Consider the following 22,738-nt stretch of genomic DNA (forward strand, 5'->3'; position numbering starts at 1 on the left):
TCGGCAACCTGGGACACGTAGACATCGCATTCAACATATTATTACACCTGGACACCGAAAACTACGAAGCGCACTGTGTGGACCTCGTCATCGGCAACCTGGGACACGTGGACATCGAATTCAAGGTATTAATACACGTAGACACCGAAAACTACGGAGCGCACTATGTGGACCTCGTCATCGGCAACCTGGGACACGTAGACATCGCATTCAACATATTATTACACCTGGACACCGAAAACTACGAAGCGCACTGTGTGGACCTCGTCATCGGCAACCTGGGACACGTGGACATCGAATTCAACGTATTATTACACCTGGACACCGAAAACTATGAAGCGCACTGTGTGGACCTCGTCATCGGCAACCTGGGACACGTGGACATCGAATTCAAGGTATTAATACACGTAGACACCGAAAACTACGGAGCGCACTATGTGGACCTCGTCATCGGCAACCTGGGACACCTAGACATCGAATTCAACGTACGATTACACCTGGACACCGAAAACTACGAAGCGCACTGTGTGGACCTCGTCATCGGCAACCTGAGACACGTGGACATCGAATTCAAGATATTAATACACGTAGACACCAAAAACTACGGAGCGCACTGTGTGGACCTCGTCATCGGCAACCTGGGACACGTAGACATCGCATTCAACGTATTATTACACCTGGACACCGAAAACTACGAAGCGCACTGTGTGGACCTCGTCATCGGCAACCTGGGACAAGTGGACATCGAATTCAAGGTATTAATACACGTAGACACCGAAAACTACGGAGCGCACTATGTGGACCTCGTCATCGGCAACCTGGGACACGTAGACATCGCATTCAACATATTATTACACCTGGACACCGAAAACTACGAAGCGCACTGTGTGGACCTCGTCATCGGCAACCTGGGACACGTGGACATCGAATTCAACGTATTATTACACCTGGACACCGAAATCTATGAAGCGCATTATCTGGTTATATATATACCTAATTTTTACTTAAATAGAAATCTTCCTCCTGACCGATAAGTTTATCGACCTAATTTCGAAATACGCGCGCGATATCGAAACTGGCGATACCTGCGCCGCCAGCGTCGCAAAAGTGAAAGTGACGTTTCTCTGATAATCATAATAATATTGAAATGAGAGCGGTCGACGTAGAAGAAAGTATCTTAAAAATAAATTTTCACATTTGGACTTTGCGTCGCAATATCTCCGCTCGTAAGGCACGTAGCGGAATATTATGAGAGAAACCCCCCCCCCTAATTGGACCCCAAGCTATCGATCAAGCCTACTTAGAACTTGATCCGTTCACTCGTTATCGAGATCTCAACATCTCGGGTACTCGCAACTCGTCGCGTCGCGTAAAAGAGTCACGGTCGGTCTCGCTCCGCGTGTACTTGGCGCGAGACACTACCGTGTCTCTTGATCTGATTATATTTTTATCATTTTTTAATTTAAATATATTGTTATTGGCTTTACTAAATTTGAGCACGGGATCGTTATAGAATAACGGTTAGAACATAAAATATACCAATAGTTTACACTTGTATATTGTTCTAGATAAATAATAGAAACTCGTAACTGTGTAACGAGGTAAGATGCTCAACATTTCATACCATATTTTTAGAAAATTTATGATGCGACGATTACAATATAATGAAGTTACATCTGTATGAACACTCATTGAGAGAACGTGTTTGGCACCGAATATTTGGATGATAAAATGTGCGACATAAAAGATAATGCAAAAATGGAAAAAAAATAAGATGCGAGTTTTTTGTCCACGTGGCAAGTGACAAGGATAAAAAGACTTAATTTGCATGCAAGCAGTGCAAAGGTCCTCGATCTTTGTTATGTTGTACTCAATGCACTGAACAGATGACGTAATCTATATATGTGAATGATTGTTCTTTTTATTTCTTATATTTTATATTCTTCATTATTTTTTTTATAAGTAAAAAATACATTATATCATTAAGTTTGAATTGTTTAACAAAAATACTAACTTTTATACCTGTATCTGCAAAACCGCTAGAAAATAGAAATGTGAAAATTCATCGTTTTTGGAGCCTTGTAATTTTGATAATAATATTTCAATATTTAAACGAAAAATTTTTTTGTACTTTGAAATATGCCCTTTCAAAATCTGAAAAGTTTTTTTGATTATTTCTATTAGTAAGAAAGATATGAATTTTTCAAGTAATTACGATAAAATAACGTTTTCTTTGCATTTATGAGTAGTTACAATTTTTCAACACGTGTTTAATAATATTTAGAATAATTCTGAATAAATATACATATTTTTCAGTTTATTTACTATATGCAAGAAAAGAAGTCAAAATATGGTGATTTTCTAAAGTAGAATGAATATGGTGATTTTCTAGAGTATAATGAAAAAAGTAGCAGGAGTCTTCCCCAAACCCCAGTGTGATGTCTACGTATGCGAAAAATAAATGTGCATACCTAGGATTAAACGATACCCATGTGCGAATGTCGGACTTCTGCCAGAGTTGTCTGCATGGCCCAGAACTGGCACAATATTGGCTGCCAAGACTTGATGGGTGGTACTGCCCCAGTACGGATAAACCGCTAGATCAGTATTGTGCCAGTCTCGGTGACCAGTACTCCCATGCAACCATATTTTGTTCCGAGGCGAGTCTCGTCTCAGTACTGACCGTGTATAAGGCCAGAAATGATATTGATCTACAGTCGAAAGTCGGCTCAGTACTGGGGACGTATTGGGTCGACTTAGAAAATTTTCGCTCGGGACCGGAGGTAACAACCGCGCGAAAGCAACACGCCGCAAGGGGATTTAGAAAGCTTTTTGCTCGAGCGGCGCCGGAGGTAACGACCGCGGCACGAAAGCAACACGCCGCGAGTGATATGGCAATCAGTGTTGTCCCCGTACTAGTACTCTGTGTCGGGCCAAAGTTGGCGCCAAAACTGGGACCCGTGTTATCATTCCGACATTGTCCCAGTAATGATCCTGATCTTAGCTTGTACTAACCCAGAATCGTCAGCCAGTACTGGTAATTCTGGCACCAGTACCAAGCCAGCACTGAGCCTTTTTGAAATTCGCACATGGGTATCTTATTTCTGTGAGTTCTCAAATCATTTCTAAAATTTTGTAACAAGTTATTTATAAAACTTATTCGACCACCATGACCTAGATTTTAATGCGTACTTTAATTCTAGACAAGAATTTCGCATTTCTATAAAGCCAATTAAAAGATTAGTGCTAAGAAAAAAACTGAAAAAAACCGGTTCGGATCACGGCTTTAGGATCACCTTAATGAATGCTAAAAAAAAAACAATTGATTTACGCATCGTGATATAAGAAATAAGTATTAAAATATTAGCAAATGAGTTAATAAAAATAATAATAGATTTTATCGCCTTTCTTTTGAAGTTAATAAAGTTGCTGGTTGAAAATTAAACGAAAACACGAGAAAATTGATTCTATAATCAAAACGCAAAATTTCAATATGGCGTTATTAAAATAAATAATGCTTTATAAAATGTAGGAAACAGTTGAATTATCGAAGCGATTAAAAAATGATCGCATTTTTTTGTCATTGCGCAAGTTACACGAAGATGGAAGATATTCTGTTCTTTTATCTTTGCTAAGAAAATATCGAAATATCAGAAAATAGCATCAAGTAAAATTACAACATGCACTCATGCACATACACAATGCGACAATGCATTCTCACGCATTTCATGCGTTATACATACATTTTAACGATTCTCCGTCATGGATATAAAACGCAGATTAAGTACAAAAGGGATGAGAGCAGAGATAAACGAAGATGAAAAGAAAATCTTTGTATAACGAGATCGTATTCCTTATTTTGTATAAATGCACAGTAATTCGCGAAATTTATAAAGCAGAGGCGAGACTCGATTCAATTAGATTATGATGTCGAATGCGATTTGACTTGCTTTTCATACGTTCATTACAAAAGGTAATTATTTCTCTTCATTCTGTGCATTTATATATAGATATGACATGCATGCACTCGCATCGCTAACGCAGAGAGCATGCATTTATCTTGCGTCGAAAAAAAGAAATAGAGATAAAAATTAAAGAATAAAAATACGTGATCACAAAGAGCACACAAAAGAAAAAAATAACTTGGTCAAATACTAAAAAAAGTACCAGGGAAAATATTTTTGTGGAAGTGTTTTGTCTTTTAAATCTCCTCTTGTTGAGGAAAATTTGGCAATTTTTAAACATCTGTATACGCGAAGGTTTATTGTCATTTCTCATAACTATGTTCGGATATATATTTCTTAGTTTGTTTTGTATCTCTCTCTACATCTCGGCTATTTCATATTTCCTTTTAAGCTTTAGAGAGCTGCATCAGAGATATAACATTTCTGATTGTAAAAACTAAAATGCTCTTTTAACTTTAAAAGTCAATACCACAGATTTTTTAGATCGTTGATTATTAATTTATATAAATAGATTGCGCCCTCGTATGCAATAGCTGACGACTACATTAAAAGATAGAAATATGCGTGGTCAGATGCTCTTTGCGTCACACAATGCAGTAGATGACAGGGAGCGAGAAAGAAAATAACACGTCTCTTTTTAAAAAGAAGAAAAGTGATTACTTTTTTCCTCTTTTTTTTTGTCCGGTAATTGTGTAATCAGATCAAGGATTTCTAGTTCCTCGTATTTTAGAGAGATGACGGAAATTTGATAAATTCATAAGACCAGGACGTGAGGCAGAGTGTAACATCATTAGTTTATTCTCCCTATCATTACTTATCTGCTTTCCTTCATATTGGTAACGACAGCTGCTTGATTGATTTAAGCTGGTTGCTTGGCCGGTTGATTAATTTAAAGTCTAATTACAGTTTTGCAAATTAGATCAGCAATATTCTTCTGTTTTAAAAGTCATCTGTTTGTAAGTTATTCCACACATACGCGGATTTCAATATAACTACTTTTATCCTTCTTTATTCTTCATCATGTGAGATCCATTTTAGTTTGTCACATCTAAGCTATGATCATGATAGCGCTGAAAATTGTCTCCTTTTTTCAAGAAGAATCTTCTAAACTGGACAAAAGGCCTTTCTTTATATCTAAGCGTACTACGTTGCACTTTCTGCATTTAAAATGAAATAGGCGTATAATTAGACGTTGGAGAGAAAGGAAAAAGAGTGAAAATTGAAAATATATAAGAAGATATAAGAAAAAACTGATGTCCATTTCTACCAATGTAGATTAACTTTAATCTCGGATTAACTTACTCTAGTTCTGAAAATTAGAAAAAGATGAAAAGTAAGTTAAACCGAGATTGAAGTTAATCTGCATTGATAGAAATCGACATAAGGAAAGCATCTGACGCACTATTGTTTCTTACTAATGCTATCTTCACGCCTTCAATGGAAATTGGCACAATCTATTTGCATAATCTATGTTGATTATTCTTAAGAATAAGATTAAAAGATTCAAAATGGCACATTTTGTAGCGACCAATACTCAGTTAATTTTTATGTACACACAGTATGGCTACAAAATTGTTTTATTAATTGTTTTTAATTAATTAATTATAAAAAGAGATATACATTTTTATTTGATGTTCAACGTAGAATTGTCTTGACGCTTAATACCATTTCTATTGTTCTAACATAAAGAAGACGTCTTAAACATTTCTTTTAAAATCTTCTTCAGTTTCTCAATTACACCTTCTTACAGTTTCTAAGTATTGAAATCTTTCTTCTATCCATAATTCCATTTTGGGGGAAAATCTGTATGCGGTTAGTAAAAAATCGGTCATTACTTATTGTACATATATCATTAATTATTTTTAACGGTACGTTTCTCTACTCTTTTCTCTATTTCTCTTAGATCATTCAAAACCTTTAGACCGGAAATGTTCATTACTATAATTTTCTTCATCAACTCATATACTTTAACAGCATTTTTTTCTAATCTAAAACACAAACTTTTATCATCATTTTTATTGTAACTGTGAAATAATGCGTGAATAAAAGTTGTTTGTTGCAATTTGTTGCCGAATATGAACATGAACAGTTTAATGAAATGAGACAAATTTAGTTGGTCTTGTTTCATATTAATGAGTTTCGTTGATTGCATATAAATAGCACTCGTACTGTTTGTTGATGAGGATAGTAATCGTATTAAATTAATTTGGATACCAAATCATGCTAACTCACCGATTGGAGAATTATTTTTCGGAGAATTTAAGTGGCCGTTAATATTAATTATCCAATAAAAAGTATAAAATAATTGTGCATTATTGCGCGTATAGATATCCAATAACGAGAATGCTTAGATGAATAATAAATATCGTTAAACAAATCATAATTTTATTTTAAATGTTTGAGAAAAAGTTTTTAAAGTTTACGTCATTCTATTTAAGAAGTATATTCTTTAAATTATCTTGAGCCAAACTCTCGACCAATAAATATACCTATATTATAATAATATAATGTTTAATTTTTTAGAATATTTCTTCTTTTTGTCATATTTCCTCTTCTTATTTGGAACAGTTCTCTGTAGCATTAGCTAAGGCTCGAATGTATTTTCGAGGCTTTCTTATTCTTAGTAAAAAAAATTTTTATAACTACACTGTATGTATATATATTACATGCATGTATGTATAAAACTTTATATCTATAGATTTTTGATAGATTTTGTTACTGACCATATGAATTTGAAGTCGAAGTTATAAATTTTAAAATCGCAAATTTAATAGGTATCTTATTAACTACCAGCAAATGGGACACACTACGTGTTTGTGTTTGTGTGTGTGTACGCACGTGTGTATGATTAGTAATTATCTTAAAGTTTATAAATATCAAAGTTGATACAAATCAATCAACACAAATCAATCAATAATTATACATTGGAATACATGCAAAATTATCTACTTTGCAGCTATATTGGATTCGCTTTGAATTCGTAATAAATAACATCAAAGTCTATAAAATTGATTTGTACATGATTCAAGAAATCTTATCAATATAAAATTATTTTAAAAAAAGTATAATATTTTGCGACAAGTTATAAATTAAATATATGCACTTCTCAAAGCAGATCTTTATGACTTCAAAAAAGCATCCTGCAGCCCTTTAAAGATTAACTCGGCATATAAATGCAAATATTAGTGTTATCAATATTTTCGATAATACAGATACAAAAATATCAATCCTACACGACTAGGTTAATTGTGTTATAGTGTTTTATGTTTTATGAGTAATAATTGCTACAATGACAGATAATTGTGGAAGCATCGGAAATTTTTTTTCATATGCACGAAAATGGATACTGTCTTTATAATACTATAAATATTAAAACAAATATTTTTATACACAAAATATTTATACAAATTAATTTTCTTTGCAAAATTTCTACTTTTTCATTCTGTATGTTGCTTATGATGTCAGGTCGAATTTTATGGAGGTGAATCATGAAATTCGACTAGAATTGGGTAATCAATATGTGGTAATCAAACTCGGTTATTTTTTATTATCGATATTACTCCAAATATAAGTAATAATTTAAAGCAAATAATATAATAATTAAAAATTAATTTATACAACTTCTTTGATATTGAATTGTTTTGTTATTAATTGTTCAAGGTAGATTTGCATAGACATCTTTTTCTTAGTGGAAATTAAAATATAGTTTTTCAAATCGTACATACATATACTTTTATTTAATCTTTAAGAAAAATAATAATTAGAATATTCTTAAGAAAAGTTTATGCAATTTTAGTGTAATTGACATGTAAATTTATGATGTAACTCCAGTAATTACATATAATTCAGAAATAACGAGAATATTACATGTATGCTTATTCAAATTTTCTATTATTATTAAAAAATTCAGTTGTATAGAACTCTATATTAAACTTCACGCTTTGGCATATTTGACAGCGACATATACGACTGGGTTTGGAATCGACTTTACAAATAATTTAATAATGTGGTTATAACGTAATCTAAAAAATCTATAAAATCTATAAAAATACTTCTGTAAAAATATTCGATGAAATTTTAATAGTCGATTCTTCTTTAGCAGGATAAAACTTGAATAAACCTCAGCATCAAAAATTGGAAAAGATTCAGATAATAAAAAAATAATCGAGTACTCGAATATGAACTTATCGATTATTTACCTTTGATTCTATTCAGTCTAATCAATTAGTCTAATCAAATCGATAATCAATTAATCTAATTAATTAGTGCAATTAAGTATAATCGAACTTCAGTTATGCTTCGCAAATACCCGTACATTCCTATACAATATAATGCTGGAGATATAAAGGGTATGTAACTTATGAGATGATAATAAAATCAAACGTCTATATTTGTACATGTGGGTATCTGTGATTTGTATGTACATGATGTGTGTATGCTATAGCTGCGCGATTCGTTTGGTGCTACAAATGCTGCGAACCGTAGATTTCTTTATCCTGATTAATCAATCAAACGCTTCGAATGATTCGTAGCACTCAGTGGACCGCAGTCTATATCCTGCATCTGTTAAAAATTATTCGTAAACGATTGTCGGCTAAAGTAAAATTAAAGTAAAAATTCAAATTTAAATATTTAACAAACAATACTTAATTAAAATAAATTGTCGTGTTCTCATTCATGGATTTGATACTGTCAATTGCCCACGATTTTACTTACTCCCAGACGTCGGTTTAAACCGAGTCTCCTGGCGGCCGAATGGAAGACCAGGAATTCACGCCACAAGCTCAGATAGGAGGTCTTCTTGGTAGAACGTGACATCCCCAGATAAACAGATTCTGCGATCCACGAGCCCACCACCCGCCGTCCCCATGGGTCATCCACCCCGTCACGAAATCGGCTGACCCGACGGATTAGCCTTGTCCCGGACGCTCCAGGACTAACCCCGCGAAGACGGCGCAACTAGCGAACGGCCACTGAAAGGATCCTCGGCCACCCTGAACTCGCCGATCCGACGTCCACGTGCCACCGAGGGTAGTGGTGGTGATAGCGATTAGTATACGTAATAACGACCTTGGCATCAACCTCGCCGAGTTGCGTGACGCCGTGGTGATCGTTCTGCTCGCAATGTTCCGGTTGCATCGGTTCTGCTTGCGTCGACCTCGATAACGTTACCATTGTCCCGATAAATTGTCTCTTGATTTTCGTATCGAAGGAGCGCTCTAGTTGAAAATTATTTACTCCTAATACCTACCAACGGACAGGTTATAGCTTTTGTAGACGAGAATGCTCCTAATTTTATCTTTTCGTAATTATTAATAATTATATAATTTCTTTTCTTCAACGAGGATATTATAATTTTATTTTTTTCGTAATTGTAATTATATAATCTTTTTTATATAATCTTTCTTCTTTCTTTTTCTCTAGTTACTTTTTGTATTAAGTAAATAACTTTTTTTTCTTCTCTTTCTCTTTCTGTTTTTCTCTTTTATCTTTTCGTTTTCTTCTCAATTTTCTTCTTTCCTTTTTAGATTAAAATCTACATTTTTTTAAATTCTTTTTCCTTTTCTTGCTTCCTCTTGCCTTCTTCTTTCTTCTCCTACTTCAATTCTTTTCTTCTCTTTTACTCGCCTTTCTGCTCTTCTTTCTTTCGACTGAAAATCTAGGTGAGATACACATTGGCACGCCTCGTTTCAGTTACATTTCTCTTTACGGCCGTACGACTTTTGGCCTTTCACGGCTTTCACACAAAGGCGTATAAACAGTTGAGTACTATCAAGGCCACAGATAAGATTCCGTTAGTAATGGCCGGCGATCTCCGACCGCCGGACTTTCGGTCATCGCCTGCAGTGGCCAATTACTCTCGCAGTTTATTTAGATTAACATCTATGTGATATCATTCGCAACTGAGCCGAGAGTTTTACGCAATTTTCGCGATGTTAACAATATCTACCGAAGCGATCTCGCTTTACCTGAACGAAGTCGAGGATTGTCTCAACTCTTTCTTGACTGATAGATTTCCTTTAAATTAATTAGATTAATTTAATTTAACTTTATTTAACGCAGAGTTACACCATCTTTCTTCGGAGCTACTCTTTTTGTTCTATAATCATAAACATTTAGTTAAGTTCCGATAATTAAACCGACACCTGCAGCTGATTTTTGCCGTTGCAAGACACCGATATATATAAAAATATCTTAGCCGTATCGTTTTCAGAATTCGCGATTAAGGCCACAGCCGAAAGATTCGCCAGTCAAAAGCTATTTGTTATTTCAAGTCCCTCGATTAACCGCACAGTTCCCTCCTGGCGTTCTAGTTCGTACGGCCGTTAATCGGCATTACGGCGATATCGTGAGTTCGCGTGCAGATAAAACCGCGACAATTAGCATACGTGAGGTCAGCCCGATGGACACCGGAGTACGTCATAACTGCAGTTTCTTGCACCCGTATAACGATCGGTTTGCGACGGACGCACGCCGCAGGAAAGCTCGCGGAAGTCGCATAATTACACGTGTCAATGTATGAAAAACGCCACGGTGTTGTCTCCACCGCAAAAAAAAAATTTCTAATCATTCGTCTAAAGAAGTGCACGATGAGTTTTGTGCGTCGTACCGCGATACCAGCGGATGCCCTCTTCATCAGACTCATAAAGAATCGAGCCCATCCATCTTCTTCAAGCGTTATATAATAACGAAGTGCGCGAGTTCATTTGAGAGGCAAATATCTCTTCGTCACTCTAATCGGAAAATTTATTTCTGGGATTATTTACGACTTCTCATGTTGCGGCGATCGAGGCAGAATAATGCGGCTCGATCTTTCAATCTCACGCGCGTCTACTTCTTTGAGATAAAACGAAGATTGACACGTGTTCGGATGTCTGGTTTCCTTCGAGCTGTCTCCTTAAAATCTAACGCGAAACAGCGCCCGGGAGACTGTTTTGGGTCACATAAGCGTGCATCTGCATCCGATATCCGGTCCAGAATTGCAATTTAATGAAAATCGTAAAATTTATAAATGAAAAAGCAGTAAAAACGGAAAAAAATTAAAAATTTAATAATTTAGATAAAATAACACTAATAATTATTATTAGTGAATAAACGAGGAATATATATATAGAAAATTTAATATGATTAATGTTATAAGTTATAAATGTTATTCCTTATCGTGAAACATTCTGGACGACATCAGATGCGGCGACGTCCGGATCTCGATTCGCTTGCAAGAAAATGTCGATCGTGCATGGTCTTATTATTATACGATCAAGGCGACTTTTTCGGTCGAGTCGGTCTAGAGCGAGGCGACGAGGTCGGATAGAGATGAAAAAAAAATCGTTTATGTGCGAGGCCCATATTGATAGCAAGATTATGTGGTATAAAGTCGTTAATGATTGACAATAATAAGGTATAATAATTTATCTATTTATACAGTTTAGCTATAACAATTTTTAAACGCCACTGTTCTTCAGTATTATTACCTATAGGTGACTTATTATTAATATCTAATTTTTAAATTGTTGATCTGATTTAATATTTTAATATTTACGTGACAATACTAAAATATTATTTATTATTATTTGTCTAATTTTAACATTATTGATATTAATAGTATATTACACTACAAGGGCCGAAAGTTGAATTTTCGGCCCTGCGCGTCATGATGCCCCGAGGCGAAGCCGAGGGCATCATGACGAGCAGGACCGAGATTTCAACTTTTGGCCCGCGTAGTGTATACGATTTTTCTTCATAGCCGGTCGAAAGTACGTTATTAATTTTACTTTTTTTAACTTTAAATGTTAATAAGCATGTTTTTGATGCCTGCCCTCGACATTTGCGGCACGAGCGAAGCGAGTGCTGCTGGTCGGGGGGGGGGGGCAGGCATCAAATACATTCCAAGAGTCAAGTCTTGTCATATTTTGACTTTTTCGGTTTGTAACCTTTAGAGTTATTTTTGACTAAAGCTTTCAAGTTAAGAAAATTACCTATGTTAACATTGTCTCTTGAATTTAATGTGCTTTTCAAAATTGACCAAACACTCCATAAAGTTGACGGCTTTAATTTTTTAGATAGGTCCTTAAAATACACAACCAAATTATTTTCTTCACAGTTTGACAGTGAAGTTTTGTGTTCTATCTGCCACTTTTTATACGTGTCGTAAACAAGATTGTATCGATCAACAGACTTCTTTGGCAACGTATCTGTATTTATTATCAATCGCGCTTCTGCATCGAAATTTCGTATAACTTCTTCCTCGTCTACGGATTCATCAGATGACATATTGACAGAACAATATTGATGACTATTTTTAAGGTTAAAGGGCGTTAAGGTTTAAAGTTATAGAGAGCGCGCGTGTACTTTTCACAGGGAGTAAATGTTAAACTTTCGTCCCTGCTATTAGGGACGAAAGTACGTACTTTCGACCGAGGTATGAAGAAAAATTGAATTTTTTTCTTTTGTTGCTTTTAGATACTTTTTTTTTATCGTTACAAAGATCAAAATACAGCTTACTGCTAAATTTGCTAGTATATATATGGAAACGTTGACACGCGTCGCACGCGCATTCTTATAGTCGGCGGAAGGACAAAGCGATGAGGTATGTACTTGACAGCGCGCGACGGTTATGTGAAAAGAGCGGCAATGACTCGGCGATGACGATGACGATCCTGTTTGTGCCGCTTAGCTTGGGAAAACGTGAGATGATTCATCTGCTTTTGGCGGACGACAAATCAGAATCGTGTCTGTGTCACCGAACTCGCGTTTCATCTACAACTTAAATATATCGTTTATAATAAAAATAAATAAATGTATTATTTAAGCAATTATTTTATAGTAAATAGATATTATTTCTTTTTTGTGAAATTAATTAGCGCGGAAAAATTACTGAAGTTATTCTTTCTAAACTTTGTCAGATTTTTATAGTAATATATATATATATATATATATATATATATATATATATATGTATCTCTCATTCTCTCTATCAAACTCGAAAGAGAAAGAAAATCTCTTTCTATTATCTTAATATTTCTTTTTTGTAATTACTCTTTATGGGTGTACAGTTTCTCCGTTTTATTATCCGTTATATTATTTTTAACAATAGGTTTCCGGGTTTCTCTTGATGGTGTTTTCTCTCTCGCCAGTCTCCCTTGCCGCGTGCGTTTTAATACACAATAAATATGCACACTTGCAGCTGAGCCGCGTAAACCTTGATTTAGCGCCCAGATGACAACGCGGCCAAGAACTCAGCTGCTCGGCAATGACAACAAATTCTAACAATACGACTGTCTTACGCGACGTACGCGCCGTCATGTTTGCATTATGCAGCCCCGAGCACGCTATCATGCCATATTGCACAATTGCTCTCTCTCTCCCTCTCTCTCTCTCTCTCTCTCTCTCTCTCTCTCCCCCTCCCTCTAGCAATGTGGTGTAATTATAGTTCTGCATTAGACGAAATAATAAGCGACTCGAAGGAACGCTTTGTTCAAAGCCGACGCTATTTAATTCCTTGGATGTTTATAATTGACTTATTCGTAAGTAGTTTTGCGCATCGCTAGAACACCGTGAAAACAATGGCAAGTATAAAAACGACGCATGTTAATTCCGCATTACTGTCGCGTTACGAATCAATCAACGTGCGAATCGTGCGAACGGATATTACGCAAGTAAAATTCTTTGTACGTTAATTACAAATTACACGCGCGCTTAATTTTTATTATTCGAGGCTGCGTTAATTCAAAAATCATCTGGGGGATTGAATATCCGAGACAGAATCAGCCAATTTCGTAAAAATTTTACAAATATTTAAATGAGCGTCGTAAATTATGTACCTACCATTCGAACGTGTGCGAGCGCGAAGTTCATCATCGGCGGATATAAGGATGATTGTGCGAGATGAATCGCGTTTCGAATTGCACAGATCAATCGAGAAAACGGCTACTTAACGTTTTCCTGATTACATTACGGCCACCGTTTGCTACCACCCCCGCGTTTTGTGAATGCCATCGTCAATTGTCTTAATCATCATGCTTGGCTTATTCATGCGATTAGTTTAACAATACGAATAGGGAACGCTGCGCAATATTTTTATGAATATTGACGTTTAACGCGGGAAATCATATTTAGGATTTCTTTTTCAACCACTTATTCGTGTTTTATGTAAAGACTGTTCAACAAATTTGAGAGCAAACTTAGAGAAGAGATAAAAAGACAAATTAAACAGAGAAGAAAAATAAAATTAAAAATGTTGTGTGAATAATTAAAAATATACTTATGATAAAAATCAAAATAAAATAAATTGGAAAAATAATTGAAATAAAGAAAAGTTAAGTACGTAATTAAAAGGAAATGATTGAATTAAAGCATAAATGGAAAACAATGTAATTTTGGAATAAAAACGTAAAAAATTGCATCGTTATTTTTGTGAGCGAATCACTTAGCAATTGAGATGAAATACTAGTCCGAATTAAAAAGAACGACATGAAAAGGATAATTGGGAAATTAATGGGAAGAAATTAAATAGTAGAGATTAATTAATCGCAGGTTAAGGCCAGAATGAAATCATTGTCTTCGGAGTAGTCGTCGCGGTTAGGTGATTCCCCCTTCGTTATGCATCGCGTGCACCGTAAGGAAGTACCGTTGAAACCGTACTTTCCTTTTCCTACCGGGAAAACGTCATTTCCGATTACACGTTTCAGGAAAGGTAACGATCGAAGGAGCGCGGCGCCAAAGGCACAAAGCAATTCGCTACCGTAAAAACTGGCGCAGTGCTCGTTTCGCATCTCTTTTGGGAATATTTGAATATCTTTACATTTGGATATTATATCTTACAATTTATGTATGCATATTTATTTATGCTTATGTATGTCAAAAAATGTCAAGCTGTATTAAAATTTAAATGATGGTATATTTCAGACGGTGCGGTCGTCCGGAAACGAGTTTCGTTCCTTTCCTTTCCAACTTTTTAAAGCAATCGCATTTAACGGTGGACCGGCGTGAAAAAAATTGTGACGCAAAAGCCGAGAGGTGAATCGGTAACGAGCCTGAATAAAAGAACAAACTGTTTTATATAGCTATATACGTAATCTTAAAAGGTATCGAGAGAATTCAAAAGATACAAGTAAATTTCAGATTAAATCATACTTCTCGATGACTGATAAGTTTTTTTTAAATTAAATTCTCTTGAAATTTAGATCTCTAATCACAATTCGATATTCATTTAATTTTCCTAAAGTTGGTGTCTCCATTCGCAATCTTCTTAACGTTTAAACATAATATTTTCGCAGATATCAATTGCATTATCATTAATATTTTTCACACTACGATAAGATAAAATAGATAAAAAGATACGAAAGTCAAAACAGTTTTATTATTTATAGGATTAATTACAGAGATAATTTTTGCTGCATTTATGTGAATCAAGATTAAATTCACTTTATTCGAATAAATATTTAAATCTTTCTCTCAGAAATTGTTTCAATTCTTTCTAAAATCAAGGTCTTAAGGAAAGATAACTGTAAATTTCTCGACGCTGCTTAAATCAACCTTCAAAAAATTTTCCCGTTTCATACGAAATTCATCTTAAAGCGGAGATGATTGACCGCAATTTCGTCGGCGACACGTTACCGAAAGTACACAAGGCGGTAAATTTTTTATTTATCAAAATGACGTGTATGTATGTGCACATTTCACGCGCGAACTCGTCCACGTTTGTTTGTGTTCGTGTACTCGCCACTTTTAACCGTGATATCCCTACTTCTTTCCTGTACGCCAGCCAGCCGGTAGAATTACTAGAACGAATACCTATATCTACGTGAGGCCCGACCGGCCCGAGAGCTCAACTTGCGACAGTTGTCGTTCGGTCGCTCTCAAAGAGCCATCTCGGCGGCGCTTCGCCGTAAGTTGGTTTCCGTATTAGGATTTCTAATAAAAGAATCTTGAAGGACGGCGATACCTTAAAGGACTCTACAGAAACTATCAAGCAACATTTGACGCACATTCAAGTACTTGTCAAAGGACTCGCGAGGAGCTGTCAATACATAACTAGGAAAAATTTATTAATTAGTTGGACGTTAATTGCAAGACTTCGGGGTGAGTCGAGATTCATTCATCATTTTTAATTTTATTTATGTATGTTTGTCATTTTTTGTATTTATATATTTATAATATTTATAATTTATTTTATTTATCGTACATCCATCTGTTTAATTTAATTTGTTTTGCGTGATTATGTCTTTAGTAGATATAATCAAGAAATATAACAAGAAATGAATATGTGATTGTTAAAATTAAGAACTCAATGTAATGCAGCTAAAGTTAGTTGGTTATCTCAAACATATAAGACGTCAAAATCTGCCGGAAAAGCTTTAGGCACAAATAATAAACAAACATGTAAGACAAGTTCCGAGTCGGAGGAGCAAGTCTAAATCATAATTTCGATCACCTTGAAAGCCTGAAGCACAAATGGCGCTATACGTTAGACGCGGCATGAAACGTTTGCGATTCAAATCAAACTAGCATTTAACACGACGTAAGATGCCAATCATGGTCTCTTCTAGTAAATACGTGACGTTTGTAACAAACGTCCAGCTATTTTCGCATTTTATCGTCGTTTTCACGTCGTTTTCACGAAAGTCACGCGCTATGTTTTTCCATTGTTCTTGATATTTCCATTGATACGCGCAACTCGACGGCATTTTAGAATACTTCTTGATTTTGGGAAAAATAATTGTTATTAAAAAAAAGGTTAATTATATCATATAAATTATATAACATGCTTTTTGCAAAAGCTTATTTTATTAAAAAAATATTTTAATAAATGATTTACTGTATCGTTCACATAATTATTGTTGCGTAAATTAGAATATTTTTGGATGTGTAGACGTTGGATTTAATTAGAGATTAAATTAAAATTGCAATAGAGATACAAATAAAAACTTATATAATATAAGTATGTAAATATATAAAGGTGTATATGTACATAAAAGATATACATTATATAATCCTTTCTGTGTTGTATAGTGTCATGTTTTGTGTTGTTTAGTGACACCTATTTCTTTGCAGTTTTTCTATACTTTATTTACGTATTTTATAATTGGTTTGCGTATTTGATATTGTTAAAAGTTGAGCAACTCGCGCTCTCGTTTTACCCCATAGACAACCAAGCCGTGACGCTGCTGCGGAATATAGAGGCGTTGGTATATTCACATCTAGTTATTTCAGATAACGCTGTGTTCTACGGCGTCCATATATATAGTAAATATTTTACTCTGTTGCGCCTAAGTTAGTTCTATTTCCTTCTCGACCTCAGCCTCGTACAGATGTACACGCGATATACTAATAAAGCAAAATTTCAGTTCATTAATCCTAATCGATTAATTTCGTCATCCCTGACCTGCCAATTCTAACAGATATCATTATATTTCTAATACTTGTATGTGTACCTACATTAATAATATAAATATGTAATTATTTTCCAGTTTCTTTTGGTCTTACCTAATTTCTAAATTCATCTATTACCTACTTCTAAAATAAAATTTTTTTAAATCAAAATTTGACACTGCAAAATTCTCTTGTAAGAATTTTGATAATTTTATACTTATATGTAATTTATTATTTGCGGTATTTATACTTTTTATTTATATTAGACTTTTTCGTTAAAAAGTACCAAAAATTTCTTTGATATTGAATCCGCCACTTTAAATTCAGATTTGCAATTAGCAACTCCAAAAACCCTCATATACCTACTTAAATTCAACAAAATATGTTCAATTGCAGAAAAATTTGAGCAACAAAGGAATAATGAGGAAGGAAATAATTAATATTTAACGATTAAATTTTTAAATCTGACCGGGAATTAAAATTAAAATTAATATAGATATATTATTTTACTTCAATATATACTTTTATTTTTTAAAAACCTTAGATTTTAAAATAAAATTCAATTAATTTAATTTAAGCCAAATTAAGCTTTCACCGATCGATGAAAAAGCTATTAGCCTAAAAAAAGTTTCGGCCTAAAGTGGAACGAATGGATCGCCGGTCGGACATGGCCGATCGTCGATCGATCCTTTAAAGGGATCGAAAAGAAGCCGTGCAATGTCCACCGAGAAATAGCACAGAAAAATAAAGTGGTGGGGAAAAATCCTGAGAGAGACCCCATATATAGATAACGATCTCTCTAACGGTTCAGATAAATCACTGGAGGATCTAACGGGTGATTTATGCTTCCGATTCGACCGGTCTTCGCTTTCGCGGAACGACCGGCGGCAAAAGAAAACGAACCCGAGGTGGATTCTCAGATGAACGGTAAAACGGAGGGGAGATTTTATTGCTGCCAGGTGGCAGGCGATATTGGTAATGGCAGAAGGTGAGAAGGACGAACCTTTATTTTGTTCGCCGTCGAATGTAGCGAAGCGTGTAAAAAGGAAGCCAAAGGAGGGGCGGTATGGGAAAATGGCAAAAACTCGTGACAGAAAAACCGGAGGAACGAGACCGCGCACCTGGAAACCTTCGAGGTTTCGTTATCTATTTTATAGGACGTGCATGTTGCGCACCGTTTTCTGTTGCAGATCTGTTGCGATCATTGTTGACAGATGATTTGAATGATCCATATCGAGGTTGCCAGATCGTGTGAAATCTAAATATTCAAATTTTGAGACGAGTAGAATCAAGTCATAAAACACACTTATACAATCTTTAAATAAACAATTATATAATTACATTATAATTAAGTAGATATAACTTGAATTAAAAAGTCATATAAAGATATTTAAAAAAATGTTAAAATTACACTTAATAATAATAAAATAATTAAGGACTCTTGACTCTTAATAATAATAAGAACATAAAAGAAATTGACAATAAGAGAGTCGACGCGGTTATTAGTGCGTAATGTCAAAAGACAGATATATTTGTATATTACAAATTTCCGGACGTTTCGGCTCTTCTTCGAGCCATCCTCTCAGCAGTACAACAATAAACCATTCTCTATCATAATCATGAGCCTTCGGATTAAGAGGTCGGAAAACCATGAGAACTAAATGATTGCTATCTATAAGTGGTCAAACATAATTAATGAAACAAAGAATAAGAGCAATAATAACTCATTTTTATCCGAACACTCACCAGATAGTCCGGAGAACGGAGGATGGTTAACAATATAAAATTACATTAAAGATTAAAGTGTCCATGCATGACATGTTATTGTCACGATAAATCGCACGGCACTGTGAGCCGTTAAGGGGATCCTAAAGCCGTCTGTAATACCGGCTTTTTTTCTTAACACTAATCTTTTAATTGGCTTTATAGAAATGCAAAATTCTTGTCTAGAATTAAAGTACGCATCAAAATCTAGATCATGGTGGTCGAATTTATATCGAAAACAAGAAAAAATTAATATTTTTGTTAATTTTTTGTATACGTGACGACAATATTTGCTTTGTACAAAAATTCCACAATAAATATCCACAAAATTAGACCGGCATGACCTAGGGACAACATTTAAGAACAATATCGTGCAATTAGATCTAAGATTGAAAGCCTAGAAAAAAAGATTAGTTTAAATAAACTTTTATATGTGCAAAAGCACATTCAGGTTGATATTGCGTGTAGCGAGAGATGGCGCAGCAATCGAAACAAGGACAGATGCCTCTCGTTAGACAAGAACAGATATAGATATATGACACAGAAAACAGGATTAGAAATGTTGACATTACCGACGTCGAGGAAGTTCAGCCTTCACTTTAGGATCCCCTTAAGTGGAATAAAAACAATTATACTTAGTAAATTAGGAATCTTGTAGATCATAATGGAAATAAAAGTGTAAATAATAAATAAATAAATGTGTATAAATATCATTCTCAGACCAAGGAACAAAGTGCAATGTTACAATTTATTTAAATTTATTTAAAATGAGAGAACGTATGCATGATGTATAGGAATTCGGTATCCTTTTGTAAATTAGGTTATTATTTCCTAAGATTCCCAATTTACTTGGTATAATTGTTCTTATTCCATTTGACGGCTCACAGTGTCGTGCGATCTATCGTGACAATAATAACAATGTCTCATGAACACTTTAATCTTTAATGTAATTTTATATTGTTGATCATCCTCCGTTCTCGATCCGAACTATCTGGTGAGTGTTCGGATAAAAATGAGTTATTGCTCTTATTCTTTGTTTCATTAATTATATGTTTGACCACTTATAGATAGCAATCATTTAGTTCTCAATGGTTTTCCGACCTCCTAATCCGAAGGCTCATGCGGTTATGATGGAGAATGGTTTATTGTTGTACCGCTGAGGATGGGTCGAAGAAGAGTCGAAACGTCAGGAAATTTGTAATATCTGTCTTTTGACATTACACACTAATAACCGCGTCGACTCTCTTATTGCCAATTTCTTTTATATTCTTAATGAAATAGAAATTGTACTATCATGCATGTGTCATATTACAGAATAAAATAAATAGCAATAAACAATAATATGCAAATAATAATATAACATATGCTAACATTATGCGAACGAGAGCACGCCTCATAATATTATACTTTCGAAATTATATTATAGACAGCGTCTTGTGTGTGGAATTTCCTATATAGGAAATTTTTTGAGCTATTATTTGTGGAAAGATTCGCGTATTGATAAAAAAGCTTCCATAACGTTTAACACATAAATAATCGCCAGTACAAACAATAAATAATTGTTCTATCTATTAGCACGCAATTCGCAACGTAAACTTGCGTTGTTGTCGGCGCGCGTTAGTGATTTGATTAAATCTTTGCGGAAAAAACGCATTTACGAAAGCATAAACTTCATGATCTTACAGCGATGAAATAAATGGCAGGAAAGCTAAATAAACGATCGGAAATAAAGATTCGACTCGAATTTCACAGAATTTCCCCGGCACTGTCGCACGCCTCTATATTAACGTGCGAGCGTTAACCGCACTTTTACAAGCCGATTAAATTGTCGCGGTCAAGCGGAATTCATTAATTCAGCTAATAATGCCACGCGGACAAAATGTTATAAAATAGAAAGTCACGCGAAACGTTAGAAAATATGATAAACGACATGATATGATATATCGATGGTTTGAAAATGTGTGTTGGCTCACAGAAAAGACGGATTTGAGGCCTGTTAAAGAATTTATTTTTAAAATATCAAATTTCAGAACATCTGTAAATTTTTATTTGCTGAACGCGTATTATAATTATTATATATTATAATTATCAATATATCAGTAAATTGATTAATTAAGAAATATTAATATATAAAGATATATATATATATATATATTAATATTATAAAATAACATTTCTATGAAATAAGTATTAGATTTAACTTTTGTAAAATATTAATTATTCTAAATGATTTCTCGGCTTTTACGATATATTTATTCGCGAAAATCGGGATTGACGAACGATCGTGTGATCTCGTATATAAACGTATCAACAAATAAATCCAGTTCCTCTGACTTACCGGGCTTCGTAACGGCGAAATTTAGCAAATCGGCCATGTATAAGCGACAAATAGCTTTATGACAGAGTCGGGCGGATGCGAAGGAGGAACAATCTCGGGCTGTGACATCATCTGTAGGATCGGATCATCTCGGCTCACGACTTTAGTAATGACGCCTGTGTAATTGCGTAATCCGCGTGATGGCATTTTTGGAAGAGAAGCCGGTTGCCTCTGATGATGATTTGTTGCTTGAAACATTTATCGGCAAAAGAAACGTGATGAACGAAACAAATCACGAAAAGAAATCATAGTTCTGAAACAAATTTAAGACATTAATAGTAAATCCACAATTTTTTGAAGTAGGTAAAAATAAAATAAAAATTGCCAATTGCATCTTTAATGTCGTAATTATTCGGAAAAAAACTTAATTAAAAATGTTATTGCAAAAAATGAGATTAATAAAATTTAAATACAATGAAACATAATTTTAAAATCAGTTTTATCAAAAGTTATAATAATTTATACTATTTTTTATTATTCTAACTAGATATATTATATAAATCGTATTTAACTTAATTAAAAATTAATTAATTCGTTGTTTTACGCATGCAACATTAAAAAAAAATGAATTGCGTATTTAATTAAACATGATATGTACTAACAATAAGAATGAAATTCTAGTGTATGTACACAGAATAATTTTTATTCTTCATTAAAGCCACGCAAATATCGCAATTATATAATTTTCAATTATATATAGTTACGTCCAATTCTCATTTTTCTTGTTTTAAAGAAGCTATTTATATTCTTTCCAAAATTGCAATACAAACAATAACACGAAATTGTAAATTATAGAGTTGTAATATACGGACAATGAAATATCTGAGCTTTTTGTTTTAATTGGAAAAGAAAAACACGGTTGCTTGTAATTAAAGCGCGTAAGCGTTGATCAGCGAGCGATTGGCGCGATTAGGTAATTCAAACCGATCGTTTGAGGTAAGGATGTAACGATCTGCATACGTAATGCAGTCTGGCGAAGCTTTCGTCGCGGCTGCGCTCATAAAACGTCGCGTCCTCGATCTAGATCCACTCCGTCGATCGACAGAGCCGCTAAACGTCGCTAAAAAAGAGTGTTAAAGCTCGAAAGAAAAATCAATTTTAAATTTTGAACGCCTAAAATACTCTTATTTATTCATATTACACACAAAGACAATAACAAATTAAATATATTTCGTCTCTTGGAAAAATGCCGCTAAAGTAATAATCCTACGTCATAAAATCTCAACAAAAATTACCCTATAGTATTAAAATTGTTTGTTAC

At 34.3% G+C, this 22,738-nt stretch overlaps 2 protein-coding genes across 4 annotated transcripts in view; one reads left to right on the top strand and one right to left on the bottom strand.

Moving 5' to 3' along the window:
• Positions 1-8,948, bottom strand: part of LOC143905170 (aquaporin AQPAn.G) — a 46,309-nt gene extending 37,361 nt beyond the window's left edge. The window contains exon 1 of the mRNA XM_077420366.1: positions 8,682-8,948. Coding sequence (XP_077276492.1) covers positions 8,682-8,783 — 102 coding nt within the window. The 5' untranslated portion in view covers positions 8,784-8,948. The remainder of the gene's footprint in view (positions 1-8,681) is intronic.
• Positions 1-22,738, top strand: part of LOC143905172 (aquaporin AQPAn.G) — a 40,042-nt gene that overhangs the window by 14,008 nt on the left and 3,296 nt on the right. The window contains exon 1 of one of the 3 annotated variants that reach the window (XM_077420371.1): positions 15,789-16,046. The exons of the other annotated variants lie outside the window; for them this stretch is intronic. The gene's annotated coding sequence lies outside the window, so the exon portion shown is untranslated. Of the gene's footprint in view, positions 1-15,788; positions 16,047-22,738 lie in introns of those variants that run through there. 3 annotated transcript variants of the gene reach the window in all.

The sequence above is a fragment of the Temnothorax americanus genome, unplaced genomic scaffold (genome assembly GCF_048541705.1).
Source record: "Temnothorax americanus isolate GAGA-0224 unplaced genomic scaffold, ASM4854170v1 Scaffold6, whole genome shotgun sequence".
Lineage (NCBI taxonomy): Eukaryota > Metazoa > Arthropoda > Insecta > Hymenoptera > Formicidae > Temnothorax > Temnothorax americanus.